General features: G+C 42.8%; 1 protein-coding gene across 1 annotated transcript in view; it reads left to right on the forward strand.

The window, feature by feature from the left end:
• Positions 1-13,473, forward strand: part of kifap3a (kinesin-associated protein 3a) — a 29,420-nt gene extending 15,947 nt beyond the window's left edge. Inside the window, exons 9-20 of the mRNA XM_046836376.1 lie at positions 26-204; positions 957-1,119; positions 4,888-4,988; positions 5,682-5,790; positions 5,886-5,998; positions 6,074-6,239; positions 6,351-6,476; positions 6,715-6,813; positions 6,891-6,976; positions 7,896-8,082; positions 8,811-8,904; positions 12,599-13,473. Coding sequence (XP_046692332.1) covers positions 26-204; positions 957-1,119; positions 4,888-4,988; positions 5,682-5,790; positions 5,886-5,998; positions 6,074-6,239; positions 6,351-6,476; positions 6,715-6,813; positions 6,891-6,976; positions 7,896-8,082; positions 8,811-8,904; positions 12,599-12,710 — 1,535 coding nt within the window. The 3' untranslated portion in view covers positions 12,711-13,473. The remainder of the gene's footprint in view (positions 1-25; positions 205-956; positions 1,120-4,887; positions 4,989-5,681; positions 5,791-5,885; positions 5,999-6,073; positions 6,240-6,350; positions 6,477-6,714; positions 6,814-6,890; positions 6,977-7,895; positions 8,083-8,810; positions 8,905-12,598) is intronic.
• Positions 13,474-16,725: the final 3,252 nt, after the last annotated feature.

Genomic DNA, 16,725 nt, shown 5'->3' on the forward strand with positions numbered 1-16,725 from the left:
TACATTTAAAAATTTTCTCCAAAAGTGGCGCTGTATCTACTCCTGAACCTGTCTGAGGACAGGCGCATAGAGCTGAAGATGAGGAACAAAAATATAGTGCACCTGCTAGTGAAAACCCTGGACCGAGAAAGCGAGGAGCTCCTTGTTCTGGTTGTGTCCTTTCTCAAGAAACTCAGCATCTTTCTGGAGAACAAGAACGATATGGTGAGACACAAACACTTTTGTTTCGTGGTTTTAAATCATCCCGTCCCATATGAGCTGTATCCTTTTTTTTTTCTTTTGTTCGTTATATAAGTTTTCAAACCGAATTGTTCTCATAAAGATCAGTTATGGATTTAATAAATAGACAATGGAATCGATTCATGCTCTTTTATTCTGTAAGAACATCAAAAGTTTGAACCCAAATCTGTTTTTTAACATTTCGCCCCAATTTTTTTTTAAATCACGAAAAAAAAAAAAAAAAAGAAAATCTCATTTCCTGTTTGCCTGAAAGAATAGTCTTCTTCTGTAGAATAAATATTCTCGCATTGTCCCATTGATGGACTTTGCATGTAAGCTTTAGCAATTCGACCCAATTTCTTTTTGTTGTTAATGGTTTCCGCGTGCACCCTGGCAGCGATAAATCATTGGCGTAACGGTCATTAGCATTGAAAGCTGGTTTGGAAGAGTGTTCGAGAGGGCTGTAATAGCTCTCACGTTTCCACAAGCCTGTGCGGCTGCGGCGGAGGCTGCAGTAGCCCGCAGACACGTTAACAAGGCGACACCACGAGACCTTAGCGCACACGCGTAGAAGTGTGAAATAGGCGGCCTGCTGCTGATTCCACAGAGCAGTAAAGAGGTGGAATTTTAGATTTTTAGCTTCTATTCTCTCTCTCTTTCACTATTTCTTTCTCTTTTATTCTCACCACCCACTTACTTTGCATCCTCTGCCTTTCTGGCTTTTGTGCGTATTCCAGGCTGAAACGGACACGGTGGAGAAATTGGCGAAGCTGGTCCCTTGCGATCACGAGGATCTGCTGAACGTCACTCTGCGTCTCCTCCTCAACCTCTCCTTTGACACTGGCCTCCGCAGCAAGATGGTGCAGGTGGGCTTGCTGCCCAAACTCACCGCCCTGCTAGGTATGCCTCTAACATGGACACATGATATGTATTCGGCTTTTATTGCATTATATGCTGATAGATCACTGTGGCTAACAGCTACATTCGAGGTGCTATCAAAAAAGTTTTTGAGACGCGCTCTGTTTACAAAAAAAGTACTTTATTTATCTACTTCTGGAACGCGTCCTGGGAGTCTCTTTTTCGAAGCGTGTCAAGCAGCCGTATCTCCTCCTGTGTCAAAAAGACGAACTTCGAGCCGGATCTGCCGGGCAGGATGGGTGCGGAAGTGAGATAATTTGTCTTCGACGATCATCGCAAACAAGTTGGCGAATGGTTTTGCCATTTCCGTGGGTTGAGTCCACTGAACGTCTCCCGGCGATGCTCTTCCGCTCGAAACACCAGGAACGAATCCCTCCAGCGTCGCCGTGTGTCAAACGAATCATCAGCATGACATGAATATTCATACCCTTAATTGATTGTCCATATAGTGTCCATATCATTAACGTTTGTGAATACCTCGTTTAGATTCAGCGTTTACATTCAACCCAAAGGTGTTCAGTAGGGTTGATCGCCGTGTAGGAGGCCCACTCAAGAACTTCCACGTATATGTTTATGGAGCTAGATTTGTGCTGGACTGGAAAAGGCAGGTGTCCCAAAACTTTTGGTCATATACTGTATGATTAAACGTTTTAATTCTTTACATGCAATCAGTTAGAATTTGAATTGCGTGAAAATAGCAACAGTATATGGCCAAATGTATGTGGACACCCGATCATCACGCCCATACGTTCTTGTTGAGCATCGCATTCCAGATTTATCTACAATCAACACGCCCAGACAACAGAATAACGTGTACATGAATGAGTTGTGTAATTAATGCTTCTATGCGTTCCTCCCAACTCCAGGTGAGGGGCTATGAAACGTTTCAATGCCGTGTAACTTTTGACGCCCCTCCTCCCCCCCAATTCCATCACACTGTGGTTGATTAGTCCTTGTATTACAGTACAATTTTTATGAGTCAGGTCAAGGAAGGGGCTCTGAATGTACTGCGTGAGAAACAGCTGCAAGTACTACAGCACAGGACATTATAAATCTCTAATGACCTCGTATTGTTTTCTCAACCCTGCTATTTTAGCCCCGAACTGAATAATGTAATAGCGAGCAGAATAGCTAGCAAAAGTACTACATTAGCATACATTGAACACCTCCGTGAGTTGAGTGTTTAAGCTGACCGACTAGGGTCTGTGTCCGGCTATTAATTTGACCACTTCCTGAGAAGGAATATAGCGTGTGATTGGTGCGTGATCCATGCGCCCAGGCGTGGTTGCCTTTGGCACCACTGATGTGTCTTTTTAACGGTCCTGGGGGGGTGTCATGGTTCCCACATAAGTAATATAATTTTTTTTTTTTGTAATAACAAGCTCGCTCCTAGAGTAAATATTGTTCTTCCAGGATAGGGGGTTCCAGCGTTGGCTACCTATGGAGATCCGTGAGAACACGTGATCGCTCGCACTCAGAGGCACTTACCGTAGTAAAGGGCTATTCATCCAACCAGGCCATGTACAGGGGAATGCACACGCGCCGTCCTGAACTCACATCTGGCACTCAGGCTGATTAATAGAATGAACTTCTCATCTCTTATCTCTTATCTGGTCGAGCGAGAAGGCCACAAATCCCAGCAGCCCACAGCAGAGGTCACAACCCTGGCGATAAGATAAAAAGCAGCGTTCGGCCTCCTCTCATCACCGCCTCTCTTGGGTTATCTCCGAGCCGCATGGAGGAGGTAACAGTGATCCGAGGATCCGAACATATTTTCTACTCCGCGGTGTTTATCAATGCAGCACCTTTCAGAAGCATTCAGCTGATTCAAGGGAAAACGGGATCACAATCAAGAAGGAACACATCAGGTTGAAATACCACAGACTAAGATTTTGTGCCCACTTGTTTCTGGACACTTTTGCATTTATGTCAACTGAACTCCTGCATCCAGGTTCCTCCCAGCAAATGAGTCTGGGTTTTTACAAGGTGGCATTAAAAGGTTTAGAGACTAATGGACTAAATGTGAAATTCTGCTAAAACTGGGCAGTTGGACATTTGACATACGGCGACTCTGCAACGAGGCGTTCGAGGCGTATTTAAGAGGCCCTTCGAGAGCAGGAGAAGATCACTTGAAGACGACGAGAGATCATGAAAAGCGTCAGAGAACAATCCACATGATCTGACTTCCGCCCCCGCCCTACTCGCCAGATTCCCCCTTTGCCCAAAAAATTCCTATCCGGCTCAAAGTGCGCATTTTGACACCAGTGCCGAGATCAAAAGAAGACTCCCAGGACACGTTCCAGAAGTGGGAGCGCTGTATTGCTGCGCAAAGGGGACTATTTTGAAGGCGATAGTGTGTTTATAGTGTGTAGATAAATAAAGTACTTTCTTGTAAACTTACTGATACCACCTTGTGTAATGGCCGAGCTTGTGTTGGACAAACGAATGAAACAGAAAGGTTGGGCTGGTATAGCAAACTGTGTTCGAATAGAAAACTGAAAAAGAACATGGCGAAAAGGCGTCATTTCGCTTTGTGTTAAAGTGGACCAGGGCCTCTATAGGAAATAAACGAAGGCACCGGCTGCTGTTATGGAGCGGGCTGTCGATCGCCGTTGTGATCTTCATTCCTGAGTAAATACGCCGCTCTGTTTTGCTCCTTCGGACCTGCTGATGTAACTGATGTAAGGTCACAGCTTTTCTTTGTCCCTCCACCAGACAGCATCATTTTTTTTTTTTGTCACACCACCTTGTGAAAGAGTGCCCTCTTTAAAGTCGTGTTCTCTGCAGCTGGTTTACTGTCGAAAAGGCCAAGTCGAAGGGACAAAAGGCTGACGCCTGCGAGCCTCCCCTCTGTACTGTCTTGGAGGCCTGGGTGGTTTGTAATTGAAGCGCAGCCTGCTGGCTCTCCCACTAACTGCCCCTGAACGGCGTAATTAGTTTCTAACAATGCTTTTTCCCCCCCTGCAGCCCTCTCCTTTTTCTAGGGCTCCAGTAGGGTTTTGAACATTTTTATAGGGGCCGATCTCCACAGCCCTCGTAAAGGATCCGCCGTTGTGTTCTCCCTACCTGCCGAGCGGAGCACTACTGTGCGTGTGTATGTGCGTGTCTCTTCGCTAATGAGAAGCACATGTTCAGGCCAATCGGCCTCACTGGCGTAGCGGAGCAGCATGGCTTGAAGTTATTAATGGCAGTAAAATTTATGCTTCCTTCTTTTTTTGCCAATTAAATGGAGGAGTCCTTTTCTTTTTGGGTTTCGGAAAGAACATCTGGCTTCAATTGGCTGAGATAACCTAGCCTGAAGGGTCTGCGACCGGCTCCGACTGGTCCCCTCTTTCCACCCCAGACCCCCCCCACCCTTTCTTTCTGTCTCTCGCGCACACTCACTTTCTCTGATTAAGCCGGAGACCTCACTTCTGACCTTCTGCACTTTGTCTCTGTGTGTGTGTGTGTGTGTGTGTGTGTGTGTGTGTGTGTGTGTGTGTGTGTGTGTGTGTGTGTGTGACCACTAGAAATATGCAAATCTGTTCCCTTTTTTTTATGTATATCGATTCAAGTGTGTACAAGAAACACTTGCAGGAGCAAGTTCCTAGTTTCCTTTCTTCTACTCTTGTATTTCACTTCTCTTCCTTCCTTTTTTATTCCTCGACTAAAATGTATGTAGTATGTGGTTCTGAAATGAATCAGTAGGCTCTAGTTTTAAATGGAATACCATAGTAAATAAATAAATGCCATCCATTTTGCTTGTTTCAGGAGATGAAGCGCAAAAGCATTTGGCCATGCGCATACTCTACCATCTTAGCGTGGACGACCGCTTCAAGTCCATGTTCGCCTACACGGACTGCATTCCTCAGGTAAGAGTATAAAATCAAAGAGAAAAATGTGAGACCACATGTGCGAATATTACGGAATGGCGGACAACTGGGTTTTATTTCAGCTCATTCAGGGAAACGCTACGCGGCGAGACGTCGAGGTCCGGATATGGGAGCATGGGATTTGTAGTCAAATTATGCATGCTTTGCCTTTAGGATGTACAAAGGCACTTTGGGGTGGCGAGGAAGCAAGAGCAGGGCAGGTGCCAGTAAGTCTAGCCGCTGTGTGATTACGGCTCCGGGGCTGCTGCTATGTGATCCTCCGGAGCTGGGTGATTGCACAGCATGGCCTCCTCAGAGCTGACTAGCCTTGGTCAGGACTGCCTGCCGTCCTGCTTAATGTTAACGTCACGCATACACAAACTCACTTCACATCGCACACCCTGGGCTCCTGTTCAGTTCTGGGCATGTACTTTCCATCGGCACTAATAAGGACTGACACGCGGGATACGCTTCTAAAATCGGGAACTGTTTGGGGGGAAATCCTAAGCTCCTGCCCGTCTAGGCCGGGGCTAATTAGCGCCGCTCTCTGGATGTCTGCTCAGTTTGAGCTCGGGCCCAGATAGTCAACGAAGAGTGCGTTCAATTTGTCCTGCCAGAGCTTTAAGGTATATCTCAGGCGCTTCGATATAACTCTTGAATATTGATACGATATTATATGGATATAACTGACAGGTCATGAAGATGCTGTTTGAGTGCGGGGAAGAGGGCGTCGACCCGGAACTCATCTCATTCTGCATTAATCTGGCAGCCAATAAGAGAAATGCACAGCTAATTTGTGAAGGTTAGGACATGTACATTTGACATAAAGTGCATATTTCTCAATATATAGCTAGTCCCAATAGCTGTATATACACATTGTTTTCCGAATGTCTCTAGGTAACGGATTGAAGATGCTGATGAAGAGGGCGTTCAAGCTGAAGGATCCGCTGACGATGAAAATGATTCGGAACATCTCCCAGCACGACGGACCTTCCAAGAGCTTATTCATCGTGAGCGTCAACACGGACATGGATGTTCATTGTTTTATTGTTTACAGTACATGAGTGTTTTTTTCTTTCGTTCAGGATTATGTAGGAGACCTTGCCGCTCAGATCGGTCAGAACGAGGACGAGGAATTTGTGATCGAGTGTTTGGGTACACTGGCGAACCTCACTATCCCTGACCTGGACTGGGAGCTGGTGCTGAAAGAATACAACCTAGTACCCTTCCTTAAAGACCACCTCAAACCCGGTAAGACGGGAAGGCGGTCCCAAGCAGGGATACGAACTTAAGAAATGATCCTTCAATGTAAAAATGATTAAAGTTCACACAAGCGCTTTCTCCATTTTTTGTGACCTCCAGGTTCGGCAGAAGACGACCTCATGCTGGAGGTGGTGATCATGATCGGCACGGTCTCGATGGACGACTCTTGCGCCGCCATGTTAGCCAAGTCGGGCATCATCCCTGCGCTTATAGAGCTACTCAACGGTTGGTTGTAGTCATGATTCAGAACTTGTTTGATCCTTTTTAACTAGAATTTTACTCATCCATTTTGAGATGTTTAGAAGGTCATGAGTTAAACTCCTATCAACGCTAAGCTGCCAGTAGTGGGCCCCTTGAGCAAGGCCCTTAACATTTAACTGCTCAGTTGTATTAATGAGATACTAATGGTCTCTGCCAAATGCTGTAAATGTAATCTCTCTTTTTTTTTTTTTTTTTTTTGCAGCCCAACAGGAGGATGACGAATTTGTTTGCCAAATCGTATACGTCTTCTACCAGATGGTGTTCCACCAGGCCACTCGGGACGTCATTATAAAGGAAACCCGTATCCTTTCTTCCTCTTTTCCAAACCACACTACCAAGAGACTTAGTTACCTCCTTTACCTTAACTCCGTTTCCCAGAAGCTCCTGCTTACCTCATCGACCTGATGCACGACAAGAACGCCGAAATCTGCAAAGTGTGCGACAACACGCTGGATATTATAGCCGTACGTGTTTATTGACTTAGCATCACTCGATTTCCGTTCCTATCCAACTCGGACCTGTCCTGATCCCCAACCGTGTTAGTTTTACGTTGTGGCAGCGTCGGCTCGTGGATTTGCCGTGGACATTACTCCGCCGAGTGATTATAGCCAGGCCTCAGATTAATGTAATTAGGTCTCCATTATACCAGGTTTCTTTCTGAGGCCAGGGGAAGTGTTCTATACAACTGATCAGGCCGAGCTATTAAAGCTGGGAGCCACATCAAAGAGGCCAGAGGTGTCTGGTTAGACTCAGATAGGTACAGAGGACAGAACTCAGGTCTGCTCAATACCACACACACTCGCCCCTGCTCTTGTTCAGTTTTCTAGGGTTTGCTTGGCAGTTTGAAAGTTTTTGCAAGACCTTATCTTCAAGTCCCATACTACGACCCCAAGATTGCAATTTGTTTGACAAAAATAGTCCTAAAACACACCGAATCCTGGTTCATATCCACCGTTATCGGGACGACAGAAATCTCATGAGCCGCGCTGCAATAAAATTAATGATCCAAGCCATAAAACCTTTTCCCTGTCATAACTCAGACCTGCTGTGTCCCGCTTGATTTATTTGCACCGTGACCAAAAATGTTAGTTTGGCCTGTTTCGTGATAATATGTCTTTTTTAGCCCCGAGCCTCAGGTGGCCGTTCACATGAGCCCAACCTCGGCGTTCGGGCTGGGATGATTAATCGTCTGAGCTTGGTGCATGGAGCTCGGTGGATCTTGGCCATGTTTTGAGAACCTACACAAACATCTGCCATGTTAAACGTTTGGCACTGAGCATGCCGACGCAGATGTGGACACTAAAAGTAGCATTAATAGCCCTAAGCTTGTGTATTATGATCCACATTTAAAGCAGGATGGTTGTTTTCTCGTTTCCTGCACAGGAGTACGATGAAGAATGGGGGAGGAAGATCCAAAACGAAAAGTTTCGCTGGCACAACTCTCAGTGGCTGGAGATGGTCGAGAATCGGCAGATGGACGAAGTGGAGCCTTTCTTGTACGGCGATGAGGGAGAGACCTTTTTGCAAGGAGCGGACATCCTGGAGCGGCCGGACCTCTTCTATGGCGCAGGTCATAATGCCGCCTTCCCCAAATCCTATTAGCACCATAACAAAATGGGTGTAATTCACCGATCAGGCATAACATTATGGCCTTTTCAAACTCGCTTAAATCCTTACGCTCGCCCATTTTTCCTGCTTTTAACACGTCAACTTTGAGTAGAAAATGTTCACTTGCCGCCTATTAAATATATCCACCCACTAACAGGTGCCATTATGAAGAGATAATCAGCATAATTCACTTCACCGCTCATGTTATAATGTTATGATTGTTCGGTTCGGCACGATTGCCATGAGTTAATTCGCGGTTAATTGCAAATTAATCGCACATTTTAGTCTTAATTGCCCACATCGGCATGGACAAATATATAGATGCTTTATTATTGTTGAAACCAGACTCAGCATAGGGCATGAAGACAAATTACACAAATCATCAGGACACCAGACGAAATTTTAGCTGTGTTTCCACACGGACAGATTTAATTGCCGGATGCGTGCATCATGGTGGATTTTGGTGCTTAATTCGAGACTTGGTGCGTCAGAAAAACAAATGCAAATTTTTAAATATATAAAAAAAATTCGGTGAAGTTTATTCTTTTTTTTATATATCTGAGTAAAGAAAGGACTGTTTCATTAGTGAATTCAATCAAATTAGTGTCGTTAAAATCTACTTGCGCTAATGTGTAATTATGGTCCGATTTATGATTGAAAACAGTGTTCTGCCTCCTATTTTTTCTGTAGATGGATTAATCTCTGCAAATGCCGCCATCAGTCCGGACTTCTTTACAGACTTTCAAAATGGAGACTATGTCGCATCACAGGGTTTCCCTGGCAGGTACACACTAATATTTTAAGCGATACTTTCACGATCACTTGTTCGATTCATTTACAATGGACGTTGTCTCAAACAAGCTTCACAGAGATAAAAGAATTAATAAGTTTGTCCTAACGGGTGACCCAGTGGTGACTGTGGCGAGAAGAAAATCCCGGAGATGGCTTGAGGAAGAAACATTAAGAGGAACCAGACTGAAAAGGGAACCTCGTCCTCAACACCAAACCATTCATTACTGAATTGAGGCACATTACTCACTTCTAAGCTCATACCAACCTCAGCGCACCCTGTTGTTTTTAGAAGCACGTCCCAAAAGCGCTGTGTCAGGTCACACACCCGTCCCCCCTCTCCCTTTTCTTCCCTGAATGCCCCCCCACTCCCTGCAACAGCAATAGCTGTAGTGTTGAGGCAAAATTAAAAACACAACCGTTCGCTGTTCCAACACTTTACAGATCAGCCCCCACGTGCCGACTCCTGCCGTCATGACCCGCTTTAAAAAACACACGCTGACGATTTGATTTATGGACTTACTGTACGCCCCCGTATGTATGATGGCACTCTAATAAGATCTTTCAATTCCTGAGAAACTGCGATCCAAACGACTTGATGGATAACGAAGAAGCCTGTTATTTTGATTAGCTGACGCTCCTGAGACACGTCGAGGCGCTCGCTATTTATCTGTTGTTGTTGGCTGAGGTGTAGAGAACAAGCTCTTGACTGAATCAGGAGGAGTTTAAAGACAGGCAGGGCATGTGTATGAGAGAGAGAGAGCAAGAGAGAGAAAGAGACTCACACAGATAGAAAAAAAGGAGGAGAGTGACTTAAGTGTGTTGTTTTTTTTTGTTCCCCCACACACACACACCACACCACGCTTTGTAAGCGATAGCTGTAAAACACACTGAAAGAGCACTGGGAATTAGGCAGCCAGAGAGTTTGGTTTTCATTTGGTCGGAGCGGTCCGAGAGATCTAGGTTAACACAATAATGAAACCCAGCCTGCAGGGAGCGCACCGCCAGACCGGGAATGGCTTTAATCGGCTCGCTATTATTCGTTCACACGTATCGCAGTGCGGTTCTTCACTCGCTACGTTGCAGCTGATGAACGGGGCTGAAAAGGACCCAAGCGGGTAGTCCCGAGGCAAAAGGAAATTCGTAAGCACTTCTAGCTAGCGAGAGAAGTTTCACACCGGGCCCACGAACCGGCGGCAGAATGCAAAGAGGCCTGGTTTTTAATGTCATCTAGACAATATGTAATCCGAGTTGCACCTGGGCTGGCCATGACGCTACCTTCGAATTCTTGCGAGGGCTGTAAACAAAAAAGGCCAGACCCGCGCAGCACGGGAGAGAGACTTTACAGTCACCCAATCAAGAGCGATTTTGAAACGACGCGGATAGCGTGCTGATTTAGAGGAGCAGTAAACCCCCGAGTAGCGACAGGCCCAAGATCAAAGCGGCGAAGCAGATAGGAACAGGGAACAGGCTCGTGTTAAGAGGGCTTCGTCTCAGGCCTGCCTGCAAACACTGGAGCCTTTTGTGTGCTTCCGTCCGGCTCCGGATTCCACCCCTGTTGTCTGTCCGTGGGGGAAGGAGCCGAGTGATGAAACGCATAATGTGGAGAGAATCTTCCCAAAGGCATAATTTGCACTCGACACATTTTTCACTTGGTTTGGAATTACACAAGGCCCGTCGATGATTGACCCGTGATGCTCGTGGGTACGTCTTTAGAGGCACGATCCGTCATGACTATCTAGAGTAATGTCTTTCGGGTTGTGTCTCCTCACTTGACTTCTCCCGAAGCTCATGACTGCCTTAGCCAATGAAATACCTGCTTCCCCACACTGTATATTGGATTTGGACTGTTCTTAATGTCAACAGTCTGCTAGAATGCACTCAGGACCACAAGTTGCATTTAATCGCCCTCAACAACGATGAACTGTAATCAGGAGGACATACCTTGATTAGACGGGTTCCCCTTTTGTATCCGGGTCCTCTCAGAGCGAGACGGTGCAGGATGATGGTTTGGGTCATACATTGGCATGATTTTTGTGCCGGGTTTTTTTGTCTTTTTTTTCCTGTACTCAGCCGTAAGATCTAAAGCAACAGTAAATCCTCTCGCCCGAGTAGTTTACTGCACATATATGCCGAGGCGAGTTTTACAGTAGTCGGACGCCGTAAATCATAATGAAAAGGTACTATGTCCAGACATCCTTGTGAAACCTGAGACAGCTGGAAAGGAGACTGAAGAAAGAAGGTGGCGGATTCCAAAAATGATGTGAAGTTTATTTACCTATACACTTCTCTGGAATTCTCACCACCTGCCTCTTAATCAAACTCTTCCCAAGATACCTATGATTCTCACAGAGGGGGGAGAAGAATAACGGGAGGTGGTCACTACAAAGAAAAGCGCCTGATGCGTGTATGTGCTCTCACGGAAGTGATTTGTGCTAAGAACAACACAGCATTATGGGAGCTGGTAGGGGCAAAGCAAACAGCTCATATTTTTTAAGAGAAGTGCCGAGCTACGAGGAAGTGGGGGTGAAGAGCGAGGACGCAGAGGTGAACGTTGAAGCTTTCGGGTACTTGGTCGATCATTTTGCCTTTCTAGATCTTCATTTATTATTATAATATTGTTATTAATCACTCGGACAAGAGGTCACAGTACACGCCGGTATTATGGATCTGCCTTAAATGCTTTATAATATTTGCTTTCTTTTGTTTAACGTGTTCTCTAATGTAAATCAAATCAAAGTGTTTCAGTGTCAAGGCCCAGGAATAGTACAGAGTGTTTTGGAGGTTGGAGGTTTTCACAGTCTGATTTATGCGCACGTTTTTCTTTTCGGAAGTTTTCTTGGCATTACCGTTCATGCCGTTTGGATTCTTTTTAAACCTGTACTTTAGTGGCATCTAGTGGTCGAGCACTTCAACGACACGCAAGGATTCTATTTGTATCGGTCCAAGCAATGTTTAATTCAATCTACCAGTGGTGGGCTGTCAGGACCAGCAAAGCCTTCTTTGCTGACATACATTTACAACCTAAATTCTAATATTTGTTCCATGAAATTGTATACATTTATTCCCAACAGTTTATTCTCTTTATTTCGTAGCGTTTCTCTTGGCTGCATTGCTTCCAGGACGTATAAATGGAGATTAAATTTTTCAGATTTCAGCCTCTATATGCTGACATGTCAATCCAATCTGCCCAGGGCCTGCAAAGTCTGTCCTGCAGGCCCAATTACCATCGTCTCCTTAAAAATTAGCTCTGTTCCTTTAACCAATCACATTTTAAATTCGCCTCACAGGGCAGCTAGCTGGCCCAGAATAGCGTCAGCATTTTTCCGTCTCCTGTTTGGTTGGTCAAAGGGAAACTGTTACAGACAAGTTGGACTGGCAAAACATATCTGCAGCGCTCTGCACACATTAATACATTAATACACTAATACACATTAATAGACTTTTTTTAAGGCCTGAAGGAGAAGAGAAATTGATTTGACATGCGCCACCTATCAGTAATAAGACACACTTGCCACTTTCTATGTGCAACACCACCATGCTAGCATTCATTTAAAATCCTGTAAAATTCCCATTTTGACGTCTCGTACTATTCAACAATAGTAGTAACTCCTATACTTTGTCAGTAAATAAGTATTTGATGGTGCCATCAGCTAATTCCACTCTTCATACAAATTTTTTTTCTCCAGTGCTGTTGCAGAGAGATATGGTCCAGGTCCAGGGGGACCAATGCGACCTGCTACGGCGTATGGCTTCCGGCCCGACGAGCAGCACTACTACAGCTACTCCACATCACGCTAGAGCAGTACGAACACAGTAACCTAAATTAGTCCTTTTATTCATACAGTCTTTGAAGCTGACTCAGCACTACTAATGCCATTTATTCTATCCATTTTAAAGCCACTCTTCCATTAGTCTCTAATACGATTCGGACTCGCTACGCTTTCATGAACGATTTCACGCAGCTGTCAGTATATAGTACAGGTTTAGTGTGTTTGTTATAAGTGATATACTCTTGTGTATTGAGCAACTCAAAGGCACTACATGTACCCAGATTTCTAGAGTTTTCTTAACATTTTTTTATTTTTATTTTTGCATGACGTATTAAACACACAGTTTGGTTATTTCGCAGCTATAGAAAAGGTATTATTACTGGATTTCTTCGCATGAATGTACAGCATAGTTTAGTTGCACACGGAGAGCTCATCATGGAGCTCACACATTTACACTTGTGGCATTCACACACACTGAAACACTCAGGCATTTCAGACACTTTCCAAGGTAGGACCTTGGGAGAATATTTAACACTTGCTTGAATTGGTCTTAAATTTATTTATTGAATTGTAAAAATTTTTTTATGTTTTTAATGTTATGGATTGTTTTTTGTTTTTTTTATGTAACTTTTTGTACGTAGACTTTGTATGGCTTTCATTTTTTATGTATATATTGTCAATTTACACTCGATTGATGTGCTTTACTCGTGGATTGTCTTAAACTGCTGTTTTATACAAGATGCCTATTATTTCTGTGGTGCAATATTAAATCCAACCAATATGATCAAGAATTGGCTTTTTGTCTGCTCTGTTTCCAATGAATAATAATTCACTTTTCAATCCAGTTTTAGTCGTATAGCAATTTTAACAAAGTACTTTGGTCCCAAAGCAGCTTTACAGAGATGAGTAAATTACAAATATTCATTTTAAATTCATAATTAGTCCCTTTAGGTTTAAGTTAGTGGCGACAATAGCAAGAAACACCTCCATTAGATGGTATGAAGAAGAAACCTTGAGATGACTTAACACCCAAATGTTGATTCATTGCCGATTTATCATTGTTGAAGGTATCAACTGTTCACTGATGGACACCTGAATGCACAACTGTTCATGCAATTGCAGCCCAAGCCTATGCAGCATCCATATGGTTCCTCTGTGGAACCTCAGTTGTAATCAAATGGAGAGAACTTATTTTAGTGCATCAGATTGGATCAGGTAGGTCCGGAAAGAAGAACAGGACAGGATCACTGGTACCTCAGGAGCATGTGTTGTTGGTCAGAGAGAGGAGGGATATACAGATGATAAGGTATTCTTATTGACAATGGTTAAGGACAGTGTACATTGACTCCAGCTAGACTACACGACAGTATAACTGGAAGAGAGAGCCAGAAGGTACCGCAAACATGAGTGTCAAGCCACGTTGTATTCACATTTATGCAGACAGTTCAGGCTTGACCGTTTTCATCTTTCAGAGATGTTCTCTGATTATTTCTTGATCCTGGGAATAAAACATGAGGCTGGAAAACACTGGATGAAGGCAAAGTCTGTCAGAGAGCCGGATCCAATTACACCTGGCAATTGCTCAGGCTTCTGAAAGCCAAGAACGTTTAGTAGATCAAATCTATTACTCTGTCTATTTTAATGTTTTAATGTTTTAGTGTTATTTATTTATTGTGTTTAGACCTGAGTGGGTTTATACAGATTTAGTGATTTTAGTATTTTTTCTGGTCATAGGTAAACATATTATTAAATATTATAATATTTTATTATAGTATTTATATAATAAATATTTATATAATAAAAAAATATATTAAGATGCACAGCATTTCTTGTGCCTTGGTTCCAGTAAGCCTAATAGCTGAATAAAACATCTTAGATGACACTAACTAAGATCCTCCTAATGACAGGCTTTGGTGAAAACTTTAACTCGAAGAGATGGTATCTCGTGGTGTACGTTCCTCTTACGCAAAACGAAACAAAACTCAGAACTGTTTGTCGTAGGACTGCGATTAAAAAAAAAAAAAACTTTCTTTCAGGAGAAATGTGGCCAAACTAGATTAACTGTGTCAAATTCTATCAAATCAAATCATTTCACAGATGCAGGTAATGCTTTGTGCAAGTTGCACAAACACAATATAGTTTTGTATTATAGTTGTTGTTTTGTTTTTGTTTTGTTTTTTTATTAAAATGGTGCTATAACATCAAATGAACTGATTTGTAACGTTCATGTTTGTATTTTTCCCTCTTTGCATTCTGGGTTCATCTGGGTTCATCTATCTTCCACCTAGGTATTCAAAATGTTAATTATATCATTGAGATTATTATTATAAAACACACCTACAGCAAATTCAGAACATATTTGGACAACCTGAACCTCCCCTTTCTTTTTTAATTTAAATTTTACAATTTGCCAGGTTTCAGGAGGCCAGTCTGGTCAGGACACATTGATTTGGTTAGACAGTGAGAATAAAACTGAACAGCAGGTCTACTATATTCTACAAAAGCCAGAATCACTTGCAGTTTTACTTTTGTACTAGAGGTCGACCAATTCATTGTATTTTGCAGAGTAATCGGCACTGGCGCTTCATTGCTGGAACTATCAGCTATAGGCAAAAATCTATACCTAGTTTTTCCGGGTTATGTTATACAGTACGAGGGCGGCCTCTAGAGGTGAATCCCTCACGCCACGTACTGATTATTTGACTTGTCTTTATTATTTATTTTGGATGTAAGTGTTTTGATTTACTTAGTGTTACTTTTTGTTTAATTTTGAATGCGTGTTTAATTTTTTTATCAATATTTAATAATATAATTCATATATTTATATTTATTTAGTATAGCACATTTTCATGATGCAGTAGAGATTTTTTTAATTTTTTTTAATTTTTGAATACAGTACTATTTTAAATGGAGTGTTATATTTGGGTTTTTGTTGTTATTTTTTTTTTACCCAGGGTCTATTTTAAAAACGCTAACAAGTACGATCCAACCTAGCTATCGGTATCAGTAAAATCCACACTCAACCACAATTTCATACTTTAATAATGAAGGCAGGACAAACTTACAGAGATTGGTGGGTTTTTTATTTAATTTTATTAACAATTCTAGGTTAAACATTAATAATACAGTAACAATATAACAATAATATAATCAAATGGGTCACAGTGACTAACAATCTTAGGAGGAAAAGAATTATTTGAATGTCACATTTTCATTAGCTCTATTCAGTTGCATTGAAAGTGTTTATGATGCATTTAATTGTTCATTAGAATAACTTTAGATTTGGTGATTTTCTACATTGTTTATACTCAGACAATGTTCAGTATGTACTCGTGCTCAGCATAAAGTATGTTAAATTAAGATTTATATCTTTGTTAGTTAAGTTAAGTTTAGATCTTTTGTGTAGCCTTTAAGCAGCCACCCGAAGAGCTCCCCTGGCCCCTGTCTGGGACTTTTCCAGCCATATTTGGTTCTTTTCCAAACTGTTACCACAATGTTAGAGGCACACAGTTGCATAGGACGTCTTAAAATGTAGTAGCATTACATCTTTTCCATTGAACTAGAAAACCCAAACCTATTCCTGCATGACAATGCCCCTGTGCACAAAGCCAGCTCCATGAAGACATGCTTTACATGGGTTGGAGTGGAAGATCTCCTGCTATTGAGCTCCAAATCTCAAATAGTTTGGGATGAATGTAAACACTGACAGGTCAGGCCTTCTAATCTCACCTACATCAGTACCTGACTTCACATACGTGCTTGTTTAATATCCCATATCAGATGTTCTCCTTGCTTCCTAGATTTTGTGTGTGTCTGTGGGAATTTGTGATAATTCTGCTACATAAGCATTAGTGTGATCAGATACTGATGGGTCTGGTGTTCCAGTTTATCCTAAAGGTGTTTAGAGGGGTTCTGGCAGTCAGTAGATCTTCCACTCCAACCTTATCTTCATAGAGCTAGCTACACTGGGGTATAGTGTTTTGCATCATGGAAATGTGGAAAATCATTGCTCTATTAATTATATAAGTAATGCAGTGGCACTT

The sequence above is a fragment of the Silurus meridionalis genome, chromosome 23 (assembly GCF_014805685.1).
Source record: "Silurus meridionalis isolate SWU-2019-XX chromosome 23, ASM1480568v1, whole genome shotgun sequence".
Taxonomy (NCBI): domain Eukaryota; kingdom Metazoa; phylum Chordata; class Actinopteri; order Siluriformes; family Siluridae; genus Silurus; species Silurus meridionalis.